This window comes from Chinchilla lanigera, unplaced genomic scaffold (genome assembly GCF_000276665.1).
Source record: "Chinchilla lanigera isolate Chin_1 unplaced genomic scaffold, ChiLan1.0 scaffold00030, whole genome shotgun sequence".
In the NCBI taxonomy this organism is placed as follows: domain Eukaryota; kingdom Metazoa; phylum Chordata; class Mammalia; order Rodentia; family Chinchillidae; genus Chinchilla; species Chinchilla lanigera.
The window spans coordinates 2,654,646-2,674,835 of record NW_004955431.1 but is presented as its reverse complement, the minus strand read 5'-3'; the positions used below and the strand labels follow the sequence as shown (position 1 = coordinate 2,674,835).

At 34.5% G+C, this 20,190-nt stretch overlaps 1 protein-coding gene across 4 annotated transcripts in view; it reads right to left on the bottom strand.

Moving 5' to 3' along the window:
* Fndc3a (fibronectin type III domain containing 3A) overlaps nt 1-20,190 on the bottom strand; it is a 143,286-nt gene that overhangs the window by 21,761 nt on the left and 101,335 nt on the right. For all 4 annotated transcript variants that reach the window (XM_005387570.2, XM_005387571.2, XM_005387573.2 and 1 more), the window contains 7 exons: nt 14,560-14,717; nt 12,657-12,716; nt 11,188-11,326; nt 7,440-7,493; nt 5,928-6,052; nt 4,801-4,975; nt 2,798-2,884 (listed from right to left, as the gene is read on the bottom strand). In XM_005387570.2, coding sequence (XP_005387627.1) covers nt 2,798-2,884; nt 4,801-4,975; nt 5,928-6,052; nt 7,440-7,493; nt 11,188-11,326; nt 12,657-12,716; nt 14,560-14,717 — 798 coding nt within the window. The remainder of the gene's footprint in view (nt 1-2,797; nt 2,885-4,800; nt 4,976-5,927; nt 6,053-7,439; nt 7,494-11,187; nt 11,327-12,656; nt 12,717-14,559; nt 14,718-20,190) is intronic.

Below are 20,190 nucleotides of genomic sequence, written 5' to 3'. Positions count from 1 at the left end.
GAACAGTAGGAGGATAATGTGACTATACTATCAGATACTGAGGTGTAAGTTAACATCATACATAGACTATTAGGACAAAGTGTTGGACTCAAGTTCTGTTTTGATTTGCCTCCACCTGTGAAAAATTCTCAAAAACAAGGAACAAGGTGAAGTAAAAAAATCTGGAAGCTCTGAGCTGAAGGTGTTCAAACCTTGATGTTTAGAGACCTTGCTACTTGAAAAACTAGTTTTTAGGAAGCCAGACACACAAGCTTAAATACTGCATGGTTTCTTTTATATAAGAAACCCACATTATAAAAAACATAAAAGACCATAGAAAGAAGAAGAGTAATAGATCCTTCTCAAATGGAAAGGAGATCAAGAGATAGAGGAAGAGGGACGGAGAGGAGGGAAAGGGAACGAAACGAAGAAATTCAGACACGTCATGTAAATGTACCAGTTCCACACAAGTAATGTAAATATGCACTAAAAAAGTAAAAAAAGAAAAAAAGAAGTAGTTCAGGAAACAAAGTATCAGCTTACCAGTTAAAGAGTTGAAAGGAAGAGCCACCAGCCTCTGAAGGCTTTCGTGCTTTAAAACAAATCTGGATACCAGGTTCTAGTTCTATCTCCAGTGAGCCATTTAATGGAATTAGAGTTGTTTATCATTTGTAATTTTAAATGATTTTAAGAATCCTCATTGCTTTGTTATGTTTTAAAATTTTATTTTCATTCTTTGTTCTTAAGACGTTTTCACTGTCCTAATTTTGTCTCAGCATTTTAAGTATCCAGGGATTATCCTTAGTATGGAATCTAAAATTCTAGCATTTAGTAAATATGAGAAATTTGTTTTATATTAGTATTCTTTTTTAAAATGGTTATCAACACTTTCTATCACTTTAATCTGTATTAAGTTATCATAATTTTTTGTTTTTGCTTTGTTTTCTAAGGCAGAGTCTCACTATATAGTCCAGGCTTCATTCCTCTTGCTTCAACTTTTTTTTTTTTTTTTTTTTGGTCTTTTTAAGATACAGCCTTGCTCTGCAGTTCAGACTGGCCTTGAGTTCACCTTGTAGCCCAGGCTGGTCTTGAACTTGCAACGATTCTCCTGCCTCAGCCTCCAGAGTGCTGGATTACAGGCATGTGCGACCACACCCAGCCTTAGTTTTTAAAAGAGCAAGACGCTATGCCTACATAATACTGTAATTACATCTTGGTGCATATTTTTAGTGTTTTTCTTTTTCACTTAGTGTTCTAAGATTTTTTTTAAAAGTACTATGATTTACTTTGATAGGACTGATTGAAAGAAGAGTCTCCAAGGTCAAGCTAGAAAAGACAGGTGTGACAATGGGATTTAATGACTCAAAATCCCTTGAAAGGTCACCGTCTGAGCTTCTACAACTATGGGTGTCATTTTCTTCTTCATGTTATTTTTTACCCTCCTCTAGATCAGTTGATTGAAAATTCCAGCCAGCACTAAATTGCAATTTCTCCCTTAGTAAGTGAAGGGAGGACCATAGAATTTGTATTTTTAACAACTTCCTAGATGATGCTGATGGAATGGTCTGGTAACTTCTTTTAGAAGCACTACTTTAGGCTTATCCTGTTTATTTAATAAACCTGTATATACTATAATAACTTCCTAAGATCCACTGACGTGTAAGGAGAAAGCCTGTGGATGTTTTCCCATTCCTACTCTGTTACCTAGGAGTGGTTTTTTGGAACAGTCATCTGTCTCCTTAAGAGTCTGACCATCTATCTATCTTCCCTTGTAATTTGAGAGACAGTCATAGTGAACAGTTTAAAATATAAACTGGGTTTGCTTATACAAGTCAATAGAGAATTCAAGATATTTGTACGTATGTATGTGTATGTATGTGTTTGCATGTGTGTGCATTGGCAATAAACCTTGGTATTACATGGTAGAATTCTAAGAACTTTAACAAATTATGAAGACAGTAGAAACTTCCTCTTTAGAAGACCTGCTGGTAAGATAATCATTACTGAACCAAAAATACAATCTGACATTACCATATAAACTAAACTGAAAATGGATACTTACTAGATATTTTATGACTATGAACACTACATTTGGAAATTAAAATAACCTAGTCATCAAAGTTTTAAAATTAAAGCTATTATAATTTATATATAAATAGCAAATATTATTATGTACTATATAATCAAATTACCTATTATTGTAAGGTTTTCTACAGTTGTGAAGGAGTACTAAAATGTATCTTGGGTTTTTAATAATGAAAACAATTTATAGTGACTTCTATAATTTATTTGAAGTGATCTGATTAAATAAACACTGGTAGAAAATTTAAAATGTTGAATTTATTGATTAACAAATATATAAGCTGGCTATTGGTGTATTAACTAACTGAAGCACTGTTTGTCAAAAAATAGCAATATATACACTGACCAAAGAATCAAAATATATCCTACAATAAATGATGCAATGGTAGGGAAGATAAATTTCAACAAGTCTCCATGGAAGAATTTTCAAAGCCTACTACTGCCTCAAGTAAGCAAGACTGATAAAGCAACATATTCTCAGTATATTCTAATAATACCCATATTTTAAAAGATATTGTTCACATGCAAATTTAGGTCCCATAAAATATTAAAACTGGTTTTGAATTTAAATATATCAAGTTTGTGAAGCATTACTATATCATACAAAAGTAAAAAGAAAGTTTGCTAGGTCAAATTAACAGTTAAGATTTAAAATCCAAGGAACAAAGTATATACTTGGGTTTAAAAAACAGAAAAATAAGAAGAAATCAGTCTTTTAGGGACTTTCAAAGCTTACCTTAAATTTGTATTTTGTACTACGTCTAAGGTTTTTCACTGTATAAGCAAGATCTTCTCCATCATATTTAGGCTTAAAACCATATCCCTGGAAAGGGAAAACAAAATCTTCATTAGCTGTCTAAAAGCAAAATGGGGAATAACAATGACTCAGGTTCCTCTTCATCTCTTATTATGTGTGATGTGATTCTCTGTTGAATGTAACTCTCACCTTGCTGCTTCTATCTTTAGTGGATGGACCTGGAAAGGCTACCGAACTTTTGTAGAATGATGAAGGAGATTATTTTGGTAGCCAAGAGAAGATTTTTGCATTGAGGGAAGAGTAAGGGCCAATGGCAACTTCACCACCTGTGAACGCTCTTCAGAAGTATAAAGAATTTTCCAGAGACATTGTAGGAGCTAATCAGATACAACTATTTAGCATACTTTTTTGTCCTGAAGGCACAGTTGTGTTTAGGTGAATAAATAGAAGGCTGGTTGTGCTGGCAGGTAAGAATACTACTAGATTTAAGAACGCCATTTGAAGTCTCAAAGACAAGGCTTTACTACTTTCTCAATGTTATTATGTTGAGCATTCTAAAAAATTGAGATATAATTCATGTATCACAAAACGCAACTTATTAAAGTTTTATAATTCAAAGGTTTATAGTATATTCACAAGATCATGTAACCATTAACTAATTCTTAATTGTAGACGAAGCCTGTCTTTTCTGATTAGCAGTAACTTACCCCATCCTCTTATCCACTAATATACTTTCATTTTAATGGATTTGTCAGTATCCATACAAGTGGAACCACACCATGTGGTCTTTTGTCATTAGCATCTTTTACTTAGGATAATATTTTCCAGATTCATTCATGCTGTGGCATTTGTCAGTACTCCATTCCTTTTAATGGCTTACTGATGTTCCATTTTACTGAGCATGTCGAGTGTTATTCAAATCATTTATCTACTTATGGACATGAAAACTGCCCCACTCCCACCCTTTCTCTGGGCTATGTTGCCCATGTTGACTTCCCAACTTCGGGGCCCAAGTGAACCCACTACCTCACCCTCATGAGTAGGTAGGATTACAAGTGTGACCTACTGCACTCCTAGCTCTGCTTCTATTTTTTTTGGCTGTTATGAACAATATTGCTATGAGTGTGTGTGTGTGTATGTGTGTGTGTATTCTGCACTGCTATGGATGATATCCAAGTCCTATGCAGGCCTAAGTGTTCTACCAGTGAGCTATAACCCTATTCCTATGTATAATTTTTGTATCAATGTATGTTTTCACATTCTCCTGGGTATATATCTAGGAGTAGAGAATTGTTATGTCTGACCTATATTGCTTCCTATGAGCTCTTTAAAGCTAGAGAACTATGGATGGACTTGATAGAATTGATATAAGACATTCTAACTCTAGATAGGCTAGGTTCTAGCTCACAGGAGATGAGTGACAGGTAACCACATTCAGGCTGCGGTACAGTCTCACGTGAGCCTTAAAAATCTTCTGTGGCACTTTTGGAAGCAATGTATAGACAAAATTGGAGAAGGCGGATGTATTTTTCCTCATCTTTCAAAGTTGTTTTGTCTAGAAGGCTATGATGCTCTTTTCTCCTGACTTCTCTCACGAATGAACACACACACTGTGTGTCTATGCTGCACTGGGGATTAAGCCCAGGGCTTGCACATGGTAGGCAAGTGCTCTACCATTGAGCTACATCCCTTGGCCCAAAATAGATTTAAAGTACAGTCTATGTTGTTCCCAGGCACAGATATATACATCTATCAAAAAACAAAACAAAACAACAATAACAACAAAAACTTCAAAACTAAATCACCTCTTTTTGTACATCAAGAAAACAAAAGACTGAATTCTCTCTTACTCCAAATCCTTTCCACTGTAATAACAAACCAAGGCTTGACGGGCCTTGGTGGAACTGCTAATTCTTGTGGTAATAATAATGCTACACTGAAATATTTTAAAGACTCTATTTAAAACCCATATTCACACTTACTGAAGTTTCTTCTTCCATTTCTAAAATGTAAGAAATTCCTTCATCTGATGGTGTTCCTGAGGGTTTACTCCACTGCAAAGACAACCACGTAACTCCAGCCTTGGCTAATACAGGACTTGCTGGCATAGAAGGGGCACAGCCTGATGTGTAATATAAGACTTCTTCACTAAAGCCACTGTTGAAACAAATGTTTTTAAGGAGTGAAAAAGAATTTTTTTTACAGCTAAAGAACAATTTTTTTTACTAATGATGTCCTTTGAAAATTAAAATATTTATTTATTACAGTACTGGCACGGGGGGGGGGTGTCACACCTAGAGCATTGAGCAAGTGAGGGAAGCACTCTGTCATGGAGCTATATCCTAGCCTTAGAAAATGAAAAATCTTGATGATGAGTTATAATCCAAATAATATATTTTGGATTTGATAATGTGTTGGAGGTAACAAGATATCAAGAAATAAATCAACATCTTTTGAAAACACAGTTTTGTTCAGATTTTTAAGCCTTTACATCTATAGTGCACATAGTCAAATGAAGAAATACACAAAATACTTTGTAGGGAAAATAAGAACATAGTAACACCTCTCTATTGGTATAAATGTTGTTCCTTTTAAATACACTTTCATATAATGCCACACACATGAAACAGAAAATACACTCATTTGTATATTCAGACCTACCACACCAATAAAGGTGAGGAGGCATATCTTCAAAATAAAAGTAATCTCAATGTGACTACTGAAAGGTCTTTTTATTTAAATTAGGTATTGTAGAGGTTCTTGGAATTCTTCAGAAATAAAAATTTTTCTTTAAATTTATTTTTTTGTATGTGTCTTTTTATTAGTACATGTTTGCAACTTTAAACAATGGAAACACATGCTGAGGACTAATAGAAAAACTTCTTGACTACATGAACAGGTTTAATTTATATTTGAAATCAGGAAAATTGCTGACTTTAATTTTTCCTGTGTTCTTTTTTTAAGTAAGGCTTTCTCTTAGGCTGATAATTTAAGTGTATTACCAAAGTAAAGCAGAATTTTTAGTGGGTAATTTGGACTTAATATGTATACATATGAAGTTAACTGGATAAGCCAAAATACTTAAATTACTTTATAGAATGTTTCTTACCTTGTACCATACTCATTTTTGGCTGACAGTCTAAATTTACAACCCATTGCTGGTGACAGTTTAGTAACTTTAAATTGCTTCTGTGAGCCCATGTAACACTGACAGAATTCTCCATTTCCTTTTCCCTAAAAATAACAGCTCATTATTATAAATCAAATAGAATCCTATAAAAAGATAAATCCACATCAATTTCTTTTTGTTAGTCACTATGTGCTAGTATATATTAAAAATCATCTCTTTTAACTGTAAGTCATGGATCTCATGGGAAATTTGAGATACTATACATCTTATCATTCATAAAGTGCAGAATCAAAAAGGCAGAAAATGAAGATGGTTGTATAGCTTCTAGAATTAAGTATGGTGTTTTAGCCAATGCTAAATCTCTGGATGTAGTAGCAGAAATTGTTTCCAGGTATGTATCTTACAGTTTTCATTGGTAGTAAGAATAGGAGTTCTAATAGAGACAATTGCCAGTTTTCCCTCAACCTAGGAAAAGGAGCAGGCAAACAGTTTTAAGAAAAGGTCCCTACTGGGCTGGGGATTTAGCTCAGCGGCACAGCGCCTGCCTGGCAAGCGCAAGGTTGTGAGTTCGATTCCTGGTACAGGGTGTGGGGGAAGATCCCCACCAACCCCCAAACCGCCACCTAGGTATGCTAAAGAGCTGGAGCTGCTACTGACTAAATTAATATGGAAAAAATTCTAGCACAGAAATTACAGGCCACAAGAAGGGAGAGAGAAAAGTCAAGAGGGCTTAGGTCAATTAAAAAAGTTTTAGAAATCTAAAATGCTAAATAAAATGGGTAAATTCCTCAATCTCTATCCTCTTCCCAATTTTTCTTTCTCCCAACAATTTTTCTTTATTGTATTGGTAGAGATAAAGGGTAATGAAGGTGACTTCTTTGAAGAAAAACTTTAGTCTGTGTCTGGTTGTTTTACTGAACTCTTACTAGTCTTAATGGTTAGTTACTTGAGTCTACTACGAGGCCCAAGTAGAAAACTGTGTCATCTCTAAATTATGAAATTTTGCTCTGGGCCCAAATATGATGCATCTGAAGGTAGAAGAGGAAAGTGATGGAAGCAAGGGGAGAAAACGCAAAACAACTCAGTCATGAACTAAGTAATGAAGACACTCGACAGAAAAGCTGGTCAAGAACCCCTGGAGGAACACTACCAGGATGACACTTTTGATTTTTTTTAAAACCCATTTCAGATTTCTGGCCTCCAGAATTGTAATGGAATAAATAAGTTGTTTTAAATCACCAGGTTTATGGTAATTTGTTACATTAGCCTTAAGAAGTGAAAACTCTTGCCATTAAAGTTGATGTCGAAAAACAAAACCGGGCCATCAATCTGTAATATTTTTTAAGAGTATTACCAGTCTATTCATGCACCATATAAAACAATACATACTGTTTCTTAAAGGGAAACACAATTAAAACAGATAAAAATGTTATTTGTATCTGGAGATAAGCATGTAATTTTTAAACATTTAAAAAGATTAAATTTACTTACCTCATCCCATTCTAAAATGAAGCTTTGGATTTTAGAACCATTGTCACTAGGTGCCTAAAATAAATACCAAGAAAGAAACAAAATGAATACAATGTAGCACTTCCATAAATAGTATTTTAATGATCTACTTTATGTTGTAGATGTTCTCTGTGACTTAGCCCTAGGAAAACATCTACAGCAAAACAAAGCAAGAGGCTACTCAAGTTTTCCTGAACACCGAATAATCTCTTTTAGGAAGAACTACTTTAATGTTTATAATTCTTAAAACAAAACTGCCTTGTCTTTCAGGTTTCACCAATTTTAAATTTCTTACAATTTATTCTATTATTAAAAATTTAATAAAGGCAGGAAGATTGCAAGTGTGAGTTCTGCCTGGGTTTGTCTCAAAATGGAAAGGAAAATGGGATGGGAATGCAATAAAAATAGTAAAGTCTCCACCCCTACCCCATCTGATCCATAGTGCTGAAAAAAATTTAATGAAATTAAAACTCATCTTATAATCTAAACGGAATTTTGCTAAAGAATGAAGAACTACTGTAGGGTGCTGAAAGGAACTTCAAGAGGGCACAATGTCTGGATCCCTTTTAGAGTTAATGTGTTCATCACATTAGACTAACAACTCATATTCATTTTTTTGGGAACCCTAGTACCAGTTGAACTCAGGACCTTGCATTTGCCAGGCAAGCACCGTGCTGCTGAGCTATATCCCTGGTCCCTTGTATTCATTTTTGAGAGTGAAAATTTGCAGTCTTCCTTGACATTTTATTATAGTATTAAATTACTCTTAAAAAGTATCAACCTTATGTTTAAATGAATTTTCTTCTTATAATTTCCATCAATTTCTTATTTGTTGAACATATGATGACCACTGTTTTACAACTTCACAACTGAAGACAACTGACTCAGACTCCTCTTGTCAAAATTAAAACAAACTGAGCTTTTGAAATGGTTCTGTTGAGAGCGTCTATAAATTTTCTGGTGTCTACTGGTTTTTAGATAATATTACTATGTAAACAGCAATCAAGGATCATGTAGGTTTTAGCAGAGTCTTTTATAACATGGAAAACTAAATTATTTGTTGAATACTAACAAGTGTGTGTGTTTTTTGTTTATTTATTTATTTTGTGTGTGTTTTTTGTTTATTTATTTATTTTGTACTGGAATCTTGTGTGTGTTTTTTGTTTATTTATTTATTTTGTACTGGAAATCGAACTCAGGACTTTGCACTTGCCAGGCAGGTGCTGTGCCACTGAGCTATATCCCCAGCTAGATTTTATGTTTAAAAAAATTAAATATGCCAGGTGTGCTGGCACACACCTGTAATCTCAGCATTTGGGAGGCTGAGGCAGGAGGATTACTGCAAGTTCGAGGCTAGCTTGGGCTACACAGTGAGTTCCAGGTTAGCCTCAACTACATAGTGAGACCCTGTTTCAAAAAACAAACAAACAAACAAACACATGTTCTCTCTCTATATATGGTTAAATTAGAGTACTATCTTGATTTGAACACCAGTGACAAAAAAATGAATACAATGAGAATGTGGTAAAGAACAAATTCTTTGCAAGTTCTAGCTTTTATAATAGCAGAGGAAGAAAATCCAAAATTAGAGATCATAAGTCTCAGCAGGAAGAGTGTAAAAATGTGTTTCCTAAGAGTTAATGATTCCATGTTGCTCTACTCCAGTTGCTAAAGTCTCACATTTACTTTTTCTTTTTAAAAACATTTTTTGATATATTTATACAATCTCTAATCAGTATCCATCAGGACTAGTGCTTGATGTTTGAGAAATGTGATAAGATTTTACAACACAAAGACCTAGCTAAGCTGTGAGCATGAGGCTCATTTGGTTTCCCTGAGCTATACGTTGGCCTTTTTTCCTTAACAGTGAAGCATTTTACACAGTGAAAAAAAAAATTTTTTTTTTGGTGATGCTATGAAAATGTCTACTTTGAACAAGCTGAGACCTATTTTCCAGCTTTTTTCCAAGTTGGAGGGGAAACTATTATGTGTATAGTGTTTTTTACCTTGTCTCATTTAATCAGCACATCAACTCTATGAAATTACTAACAATTACAGTAATTAAAAGTGAAGCAGAACTGAATTTGGTTTGTCTGACTCCAAAGCCAGTATTTCTACCAAACAGCACTCCAAGGGCTGAGTAGGTCAGCCTAGCTCCTGGCAATAAACAGAGTGAAAGACAAACTTTGGCTTTTTATCATCAGTATTGTCCAGCATTTCTACACAATGTCAGTAGATAAAATACTTCTCTCAGCTGCGACCCCAAGTGTCAGCTCATGCCACTGTTCTTTTTCTATGCTAACCCCCAATGGAATGCTTTTAAATTGGTTAAGGAGCACAATAAAAAAGCTGAATACCCAAGTCACTAAACTAAGCAAGATTTACTGTGTTTGAAATTAAATAAAAACCACAGGCATGCTTGTTATGTGTCAGGCTTATCAAAACCTAACAAATGATCTGTTTAATACTCTCAAAAACAGGTATATATTATGCCCAGTAAATTTTTTCTTCAACTGCTCAGATTACTGTGTGTTTTACAGGGCCATTTACGTCTGTGCAATCTGTGTGGTCCACATGAAGAGCACCGTCTTTAAGTTGTACAGGGTTGTTGGAATACTGATGGAGGCTTAAGTTTCAAATTTGAATTTTGATTACCTTCTAAAGATTTCAGAAGGAAAAGTAGCTTTGACTTTCATTCTTGAGGTAAGAGTAGATAATGAAGATGAGTAGTTAGACCTTGCTGTAAATCAATGGTTCCCAACAGGGGTATTTCCTGCTAGGGGATATTTTGAAATTTTGCGAGGGATGTTTCTGATTTCCTCACAGTAATGCAGGGGGAACAAGGGCTGACAGTTATGGAATGGAGATCAAGGCTGTTGACAGTCCTATAGAGTGTGGAATAATTAGCACAATAAGGAATTGTTCTCTTCCTCTAGGACCTATGATGTCTTGCTGGACGTCTATGTAGGTACAAGATCTGTTTATAATTATCATAGCCTATAATCTAATTTTTATTTTGTAAGTATTTTATGTATGGTTTGAACAAAAATTGAATTTTCCCAAAATGCCTGCATTTAATTTTGGTTAGAAATTCACCAAGACCTGTATACTAATTCGGAAGATCAAGTCACCAATTTTAATGCTGCCTATGGCATTTGAATGACTACCTCTACGTATGGTGTCTGTCTACTTCACTATATCTTCTTGTATAGCTTGGCCCAGATATTTATATCTCAAACCATGCATTATTGTGTGTGTGTGTGTGTGTGTGTGTGTGTGTGTGTATTCTATAACTTTATTCTTTTTAAGGCATCATATTGATATTTTAAAACCTATGAGTCTACCCATTATGAATCTGATTTTAGGACAAAATTCAGAATATAAAGGCATCACTACAAAATATTATTGTTTATAATAGGGCAATATTATAAACAAGGTAGGGCAATAGGTTGAGAATCACTGTTAGGAATCTCAATCACATCACATGTATAATATAGTAACAACTGGTAAATATAAATCCATCTTTTTTGTTATATTTACATACAATAAGAAAAATGAGTAAGAGTTTTCAGAAGGGATAAACGAAACAAATATTTATTTCATATATGTAAAGAGCAAGTTAGTTAAACTTAAATCTCTTTTGTTCTCCAGAACAACTGACATTTAATACTATGGGGGAGAAAAAAGGAAAGAAACGTCAAGTTAGAAATACTCTATAGAATATTCTTACCTTCCATTGCAAAGTGAGTGAATTTTTGGTCCGATTGGCTATCCTTGGTGGATTAGGTGCATCAGGTTCACAGCTCAAGGTAGTGAAGCTTTCAGCTTCTGAAGGAGTTCCTTTTACAGAATTGGACCCTGCCTGTACTCTATGGTGATAAAACAGTTTTTACCTTGCAGAATCACTGAAACTTATTTTCAATAGTATCATCTTATTTCACATTAGTAATGTATCTTTTAAATGATCTATCAAGAAAATATAGCCAGGTACCATGGTGTACATCTGTAATCCTGGTACTATAAGAAGCTGTGGCAGGAAGATCCCAAGTTTGAGCCTAGCCCAGGCAACTTAGAGAGATCCTATCCTAAAAAGCAAAAACAAAACAACAAAAAAACCCCCACAAAACAACAACAAAAAGGGGTTGGGTTGGGGCTATGTAGCTCAGTGAGAAGGTACGGAGTCCCAAACTCAGTACCATGCACACAAAAAAAGAAAACATGAATATTAGAATCAAAGTATAATCCTTAAAAACTAGCCCAGAGCAATGGTTTTCTTCTCACTTGACCCATAGAAAGAAACACATTTTAAATTGTAATATAACCATGTCTGTACATATATGTATTTATACACATACAAGTTTCCTAGAATATCAGTTTCCTAGAATATCAGTTTCCTGAAATAATATTCTTAATATGCTAATACTCTCTACTCCACTTAATCCTATTTCATTTAAAAAAGGCTGAATAGCAAGCTTGGGGTATATCTTAGTGGTAGAGCACTTGCCTAGAATGCATGAGGCTCTAGGTTTGAGCAAACACAGAAACTGAATACAATCCACAAAAGTAAATTCATGACTCAAAAATGGTTGAATCTACAATCTCAAAAATACTATGTTGTACAATATTTTGTATTTAACCACAGGAAATTTACTTTAAGGGTTAATAGCAGTAATTCCAAACACAAATGTTTTTAAAAACTGGGAGACTAAATGTTCTATTGGGCCCCAGCTGGAGAGGTGCTAGAATTTATAAAATTTTGATAAAATATACTGGGAGAACTACAAAACATCTGAGATACTACTTTAAATCTTGTGACATTCTGAGTTTTAATAGCCTAAACTTTGCCAAAAATATGATAAAGAAAAAACATAAGAATAAGCCAAGTGTTATTTATGATTTATAAAAATGTTCAAAGCTAGGACAAATTTCCAATGATAAATCAGATACTGTAAATATATTCTACACATTTCCATCCCTAGGTCCTACAAAATTAATCCTTTCTTCACTCTAATATTTAAGTTACATTTTTAAAAATATTGGTAATTGTGCCAACAGAAAAACCAAAGTCTATTACTTTTAACCCCATATAAATTATTCCAGAATTTTAAGGAAATCATTAAAAAAAAATCAAAAAACCAACCAACCAATGTCATCACCCTATGGTGTATCATATGCAAATAACATATGGGAGTTCCTTACTTTGCATGGTAATCAGTGGCTGGTTTGAGATCATTTAAAGTAACACTTGTTTCTTCTCCTCTGAAGAAAAACAAAAAAGTAACATTTCAGTGTCAAAAGCATTTCAAAAAGACATACTTACTATAGTTTGTGGTACTTTATGAAAATATAATGCATTTTTCTTTACCAACTGTAATAATATTCAGACCTAAAATATAAAATTTATGCAACTGGGTATATGCCAAACTTTAAATATATATACCTGCATATTACTTTGGAGTAGAGATAGGAAAGGTAATTCTCAAAATGAAACCATTTTCAATTAAAAAAAAAAAATCAATCCTGCATATAATGTGCTACTAAAAATCAAAACTGCCAAGTTTTTTTAGTCTGCCACTGAATTTTACTAGAAAATAACATGAAACTTTATTTACAATACTGCAGTTTGAGTTAATTAGTAAGCAAGAAAAAGGGAATCATTATATAACTTAAAGTATTTCCCATGTTCACTATCATATTTTTAATATAATAGCACACAAAATAATTATTTGTTACAACTATTATTTGGGTATGTAGCCATAAATGAGCCTATTCTATATTTCTCCTTCCTGCTTCTTTTTTTTTTTTCTGGTATCGGGAATCGAACTGATGACCTCGTGCTTGCCAGGTAGGCACTGTGCCACTGAGCTAAATCCCCAGTCCCTCTCCTGCCTGCTTCTTCTACCACTCCTCCTTATTCTACCTCTTTTAACCTAGTCTGTCTTCTCTCCAGTTCATGGACTTCTTTCCTCTCTTCCCCACTCTTTGCGTCCTACCTACCTTGTTTCTCTAAAGTCAACAAGTAGATGAGATGTAAATTTGTCTTGTTGGTGGAGGTACACTTCAGTAAACTAGGCAGCTGCAGCAGCACCCTTGGAAGACTACTTGGTGTAGGACAAACAACAGAGGGGACCAATGTTCCCCTTGTGCTTACTTGTCCCTGATTAGGCTGCAAATGGAAATAAATTCCTCTTTTTCAGCAAACAGCAACAGATAACCAAGTTTTTATGATAAAGATGACCTTTTAGCCCCTATTTATCCATAGGTAGGTTTTCTCTTTTATGAAAACTGACTACAATAAACACAAGGAAATCTTGATTAGAGCAGGCAGGACATCTTTATAACCTTTTGTGACATGATGAGAGTCATGGGATAGTTTCACTTTCTTTTCTTCTTTAGCAGCTACTTTATGAAAAAAATACAAAGAAAGTTGATCCGGTCAGTGTTCCGTGTTATGATTATTTAAACGGCTATCTCCTTTACTACCATCTTTGTGGTGCTTACACTGTAACTAATAAATGGCTTTATCCTTATTTTTCATTAAACTAAACAACTTCTATATGAACAAAAGTAGAAAAATAATTTATTTAAAACTTATTGGCCATAAATGTCATGATTTTAGGCTTCTTGGCATATAATATACTGTTGAACCAAGTAAAGAGAATTGTGATAGGTTTTAAAAATATGACAACATATCCACAGACAAATGAGGTTTTAAAAAGAACTTTGGTATTAAGTTCATTTTACAATTGGACAAAAGCTTATACATGTAAGAATAAAGTCCAAGTTCTTAAGGGATCATTGTAATACTCCATGAGTTCACAACCGAAAGTCCTCTATTCCTTGGCTGCAGATTCTACTACAGTAAGATTTGTATGTAATGCATTAAGAATATGGAACATCTATTAAGCAGCCTACTAGAAAAAATATGCTGAGTGTGACTGATGAAAGGGATTATTCCGAGAGAGTACAGACAAAAAGACATGCCAGCCTGCATTTGAACTATTTTACAGAAATCACTCACTAGTTAATTTATGGATCAAAATAAAAACATGAAGAATGAAAAAGAATAACTTACATAAAGCTAACCCTAAAAAATACCTACGCATAAACACTTCTGTATTTTCCATCTTTTCCAGTACTTGAGACCAGAATTTCATAACCACACAGTTCTGGTACAGTAGTCTCATCCGTTTCGCCATTAACAACGCTGGAAGGTGGTGACCAGGTAAGTACTACTGTCCTTGCTTGGATGTCTGAAGCCTGAAAAACACAACATTTAAAAGCTCTTTAAAACAAATGCAACGTGCACAACAGTGAAATATCCAATGGAGTTAAAAGATCAAATAATGTCTGTATAAACCTACATAAAATGGTTCATAAGTAGGAACCTGCTCATTTGTAGATGAGAATTTGTTGTGAAAGTGTGGGTAGGTTCAACAAGTTTAAAGACTAAGTGGAACCATTCAAACTGCACATGGTAGTGCATGTGCGGAATTTCAGCACTCTGAGATAGGCAGGATGACTGCCACGTTTGACCCCAGCCAGGGCAACTTAGCAAGATCTTGTCTCAAAAATTAAAAAAGGGCTGTGGATGTTGCTCAGTGTGAGTGCCCTGGGTTTAATCTCTAGCACCACAAACAAACAAATGAGCAGACAGACACTATTAGTGTGGATATCATATACCATAAAAAGAAAAGAAAAACAGAGAAAAAAGCACTTGTAATGTATTTGAAAGGGTTTAGTTCTCAACTTACAAAGTATTATTATAATTAAAAAAAATTCAAGAGAAAAATGAGTGAAGGACATGAATGGCCCAAGAAACATAAATATAAATGACAACATATGAATTGATGTATTTGTAATTAAGTAAATGTAAGTTAAAACAAGATAATTACTTTCATCCAGCAGGAAAAGATTGAAAAGTTACAAAAGTTAATATCCATGTGTTGAGAATATGGAAATATAGGCAGTATCTTAAAAACAGAAGTATCTAACAGTATAGTCGTTATATGGGGCAACTTGGGAACCATTATAAAAACATGTTTACTTTCTGATTTAAGAATTCTACTTCCAGGATTCCACCTCCGTCAGGATAATAAACTTGCAAACATACACAAATATACACACTGAAGAATGTTCCTCGCAGCATTAATAATGGCAAAAAGCTGGAACTGGCTTCTTAACATCATCATTCAGGTGTTTAAAGAAGAATGAGGCAATAAGTCATGTACTGCTGACATCTAAAGATTTTAACGGTATATTGGGGCTATTCAGAAAAAAAGGAAGCTAGACAGTACGATGTATAGTATGATTGCAGTGTTGTTAATTTACAAAAAAAGGGACAAAGTGCCCGAAAATGTATCATACAAATGTATTTTGTTACGTTTTGCCGGTGTGGTGGGATGCAAGGAGAGTTGTACGGGAAAAAAACTAAAGGTTTTAATTGTGTTTTACATCTATATGTGCTGCTGGAATAGTCTTATGACTATGTATTTCTTTTATAGAAACCTAACATAGACAAAAAAAGGTCTAGGGATAGCAGAAATTTGCAGTTTAAAGACTGATTAAAAAAGTAACAGATTACACACAGGTATTTATAAAAATGCTTGCCTTAAAAATATATATGCTAACTGGGCAGAAGAAACAATCCCTATGTAGTTTTCTTTCTTCTACGAAGGTCTTAAAGCCTGAATAAATTTGAAAATTACAATTGTATTCATTCTGATTCTGTTAAGTCATAGAAAACATAATATTTTACTTTTTATAATACTGTTTTAATGTCTTCATACTATGTTTCCTTCAAAATACTTGATAATACTATGTTTGCTTAAAAATGACTTTTTTTTGGTAAATGGTATCCACCTGGATTTTAGCCTATAGATGGAGCAGATTCCCCACATTCTCTTTTTAAACAAACATCTCGTTACCATGTGTACAACACACACACACACACACACACACACAGTGTCTCTTGATTTTATACAAGGACCTCAGCTGTGTTAAATGGTGAAAATGTGAACAGGAATCTGAGAGTGAGTCAGTCAATAGCATTAACTGTCACCTACTTTATGAAGTTTATTTTATCTGGCTATGGGGATAATTACTATACCATCAAAAGTATAGGTAGAAAAAAAAAAGAAGGCACAAGACTTGAAATTAATTTGGTGATATTGAACTCTCAACTTAGGGTTTCAGACCTCATCTACAATGAGTGGCTAAGTGAGATGAATATCAAACAGTATAATTTAAATACTTTGAAATAAATTTCGATTTACAGAAAAGTTGAGAAGGCAGAATATAGCGTTCCTTCCTGGCTGTCCTTCACCTATCCTCTCTTAATGTTAAGAGAGTGAGAACACAAGAGCAAGAGAGATAGGGAAAGAATATGAATGACTGAGCACAGGAATAGATACCCTACCATCTTTTCAATAATCGTATCAAAAGGAAGGCAGTCATGACCCGAAAGACAAGGCTAATAGTTCTGATGTACTAACTGATCAACAGTGTCAAATACTACAGAGAGAATTCAGTCTGTACAACATCTAAATATGCTATTTTCTGTTGCTGACTTCAGGTGGATTATAAAGAGTTGCATAAAAGAGAAGTGGATTCACACAGTTATGGTGAAACTGCTATATGAAGAAGGAAGTAATAACCATCCATTGGGAGGAAGAGGGGTAGGGCAGGTGGACTGCAGAAATTTAGATAAAACCTGGTGTTACGGCTTGTATCTAGATATCCCCCCAAATCCTCAAGCCTTGTAGGTGGGGCTTTTCAGAGGTGGCTTGATCTGGAATGTGTTATGCTGGGATCAAGAGTGTATGACACTGAATTAATGCACTGGTTCACTCGGCATAGTTCTGGGTAGAATGAAGGGTGCCCCACTCTGGGCATGAGTGCTACCTGCCCTAAGGGTAGGTAGCCTGGATAAGATATAAGGGTCAGAAAGTGGGTTGCTGCCTGTCACTTATAGCTTGCTGTCTTCCGTCTTCCATGAACTGTTTCTTCTCTGCAATGTCCCTCTGCTATTCCACCCTGCCTGGGAGCCAGCCAACTATGAATTAAAACCTCTGCAAACTATGAGCTAAATAAACCTTTTAACTTCCTTTGGGTACTTTGTCTCAGCAATGAGAAAAATAACCAATACATCTGGAGTTCAATCTGGCAAGGGTTGAAGAAGAAATCTAAGATGATAATGACAGTATGACCCAGGAAAATGTGGATGAGTGAGTATTCATTAATGGAAATATTGAAAGAAAACAGCAGTAAAGGAATGTAATACAATTTTTCCATTTTAGAGAAGAAAAGAAGATAAAACAATTTAGAAAAGATTAAGCAATTGGTTTCTGGAGTTGTTGGCAAAACATCCAAACACGGATATTCTAATTAGCATTTTCTTCCCTCTATAATTGGAGTTGAATTCAGGGTCCTGTGTAGGCTAGACAAACTTTTTTTTTGGTCCCAGAATAGAATTCAGGACCTTGCTCTTGTCGGTTAGGTGCTAGTGCCACTGAGCTAAATTCCTGGCCCTAGACAAACTTTTTAACACTGAGCTTTTTATTTTTTATTTTTTTTTTGGTTTTTCTCCCGTACCGGGAACCGAACTCACGACCTTGCGCTTGCCAGGCAGGCGCTTTTGCCGCTGAGCTAAATTCCCAGCCCCAACACTGAGCTTTTTAACCTATCCCTAAACTTCGATATTCTTTAGGATGCCTCATGAGATGTACTTCCAAGAGGAAGAGGTAAATAGGACTGGAAATGCAGACTTAGAAATCATCTGAACAACTTGTATGCTGTTTAGAATTTAACATTTACTTTCCTACACATCTCATCTGCTTCTTACAACTACCCTCTATAGGGGGGAAAATATGCATAATTATCTTCATTGCACAGCAGCAACATATTCAGAAGGGTGAGGTCACCTAACCAGAGACAAAGACCTGAATAATTCTCTTCTTCCACTATATAACGCACCCACTCTGAGTCCAATTCCAGGCCCAGCTAAAAGTAGACATGACCATGTAAAATGTGTATAAGAACTGAAAAAGAGTAGATGGTAATAAGCAAAAAATGAAAATAGTTGTTTCTATAAAATGGATAGATTAGGCAGTTTTAATTTTAAAGTGCAGAGTAGTCTTTGTCAGTTATCAAAACTACGCTTGAGAAATGCTGTGAGGTTTTAAATCTAAGTAGGAAGCTAATTTTCAAAAGAGTTCACATCCATTTATATGGTACAGATTTTGACAAAGACTGTAGAAGAAACAAAAGTATCTCGTTTGTGGATTTCCAAGAATATTAAAGTAGAATAAATAATATTTCTAGATCCTTGTATGCATGTGGGATTAAGAAGTGAGAATAATTCTGAATTGAACTCAGAGGTTGGGCCAAAGGAAACTGCAGTCAGAAAGTAGTACTAATAACTATAAAAAGGGAAAGATAATGATTCTGAAAGAAGGTAATGAGTAAAAAGCAAGGCATGCTTAATTTCAAGCATTATTAAAATACAGATGTCAGATTTTGATAGAACTGAGACTCAGAACAACTTCAAAGGGGGCCCAATAAACACCTAATACTTTTACTATTAAGTATTTCAAGCATTTGAGAGAAAAACATCATTATACTCCATTTTATGGAAGATTCAGAAAGGCTGAGTGAATTGTCCCACGTCACTCAACCGGAGTACACAGCTGAGACTACGAAATTAGTACAAATATCATGTTCCACCCTACAGACTGCCCTTGTATCACAAAATCAAGCATTTTTTCTTTTCTTGTCTTATTCCTCAAATGTGCCATGTCCAGTGATTTTCAAATGCCATCCAATTTGTTTGCAATACTATTTCTAGCACCGCCTCCACTACTTTTCCTTTAAATTTCATCTGTGCAGAGGAAAATTTCCTTAATACTCTGGCCAAGGTAGAGCCTCCATTAAACATCCTGACAGCACTCTGCCTCTTTGTTCTGGCACTTCAGTTATAATTTTATATTTACTGCATGGTGCTTAGTATTTTAAGCTTTGGGGAAGGGTGGTGATGTCTGTTTTCCATTCTATTTTTAGCTTTTAGCACATGATCTGGCATTTTGTAAGTGATCAAACATTTATAGAGTAAATGAATAAATACACTTAATTTGGTGCTCTAAATGAATTAAATCATGTAAAAACAACCACACACACAACCCTGACCTGTATTTGCAGCCCACAAGTAATTTAATCAAAGAGATACAGTCACATGAACTGCGAACATAAACTAAAACAAAACAAAGCAAAACCATCAGATTGTTTTTAGTTTTAAAAAGCAGAGCTTCTAAATCACCTTTTTCATAATGTCAGGCAAGAATTTTTTAAGAAGCTTTTGAAATTTAAGCTTAATGTTTCTGTGTTTGAAAATTATATTTTTAGTGTTATATAACTAGTAAATGCTGCTAGTAGTATCAATGATGCTATTTGAAGCACCAATCCTATTAAAAGTACCAACTTCCTTTTGTAGTAAATCCAGTGAGAATCATTTTGGGATACACGACTCTCAGAAAGACATCTCCTGAGTTTCAATCCTGGCACAGCTACTATTTTCTAAACTCCGTTCTTGTCTTTGCTCATTTGTAAAAGGAGTAAAATAGTACACCTAGGATTTTTACAGGAATTAAATAATGTACATGTATATTTGATGCACTTTGGAAATTAATACTAGTAAATTTGTGTTAGCTGTTACTATAAAACAATCTATATTTTATAT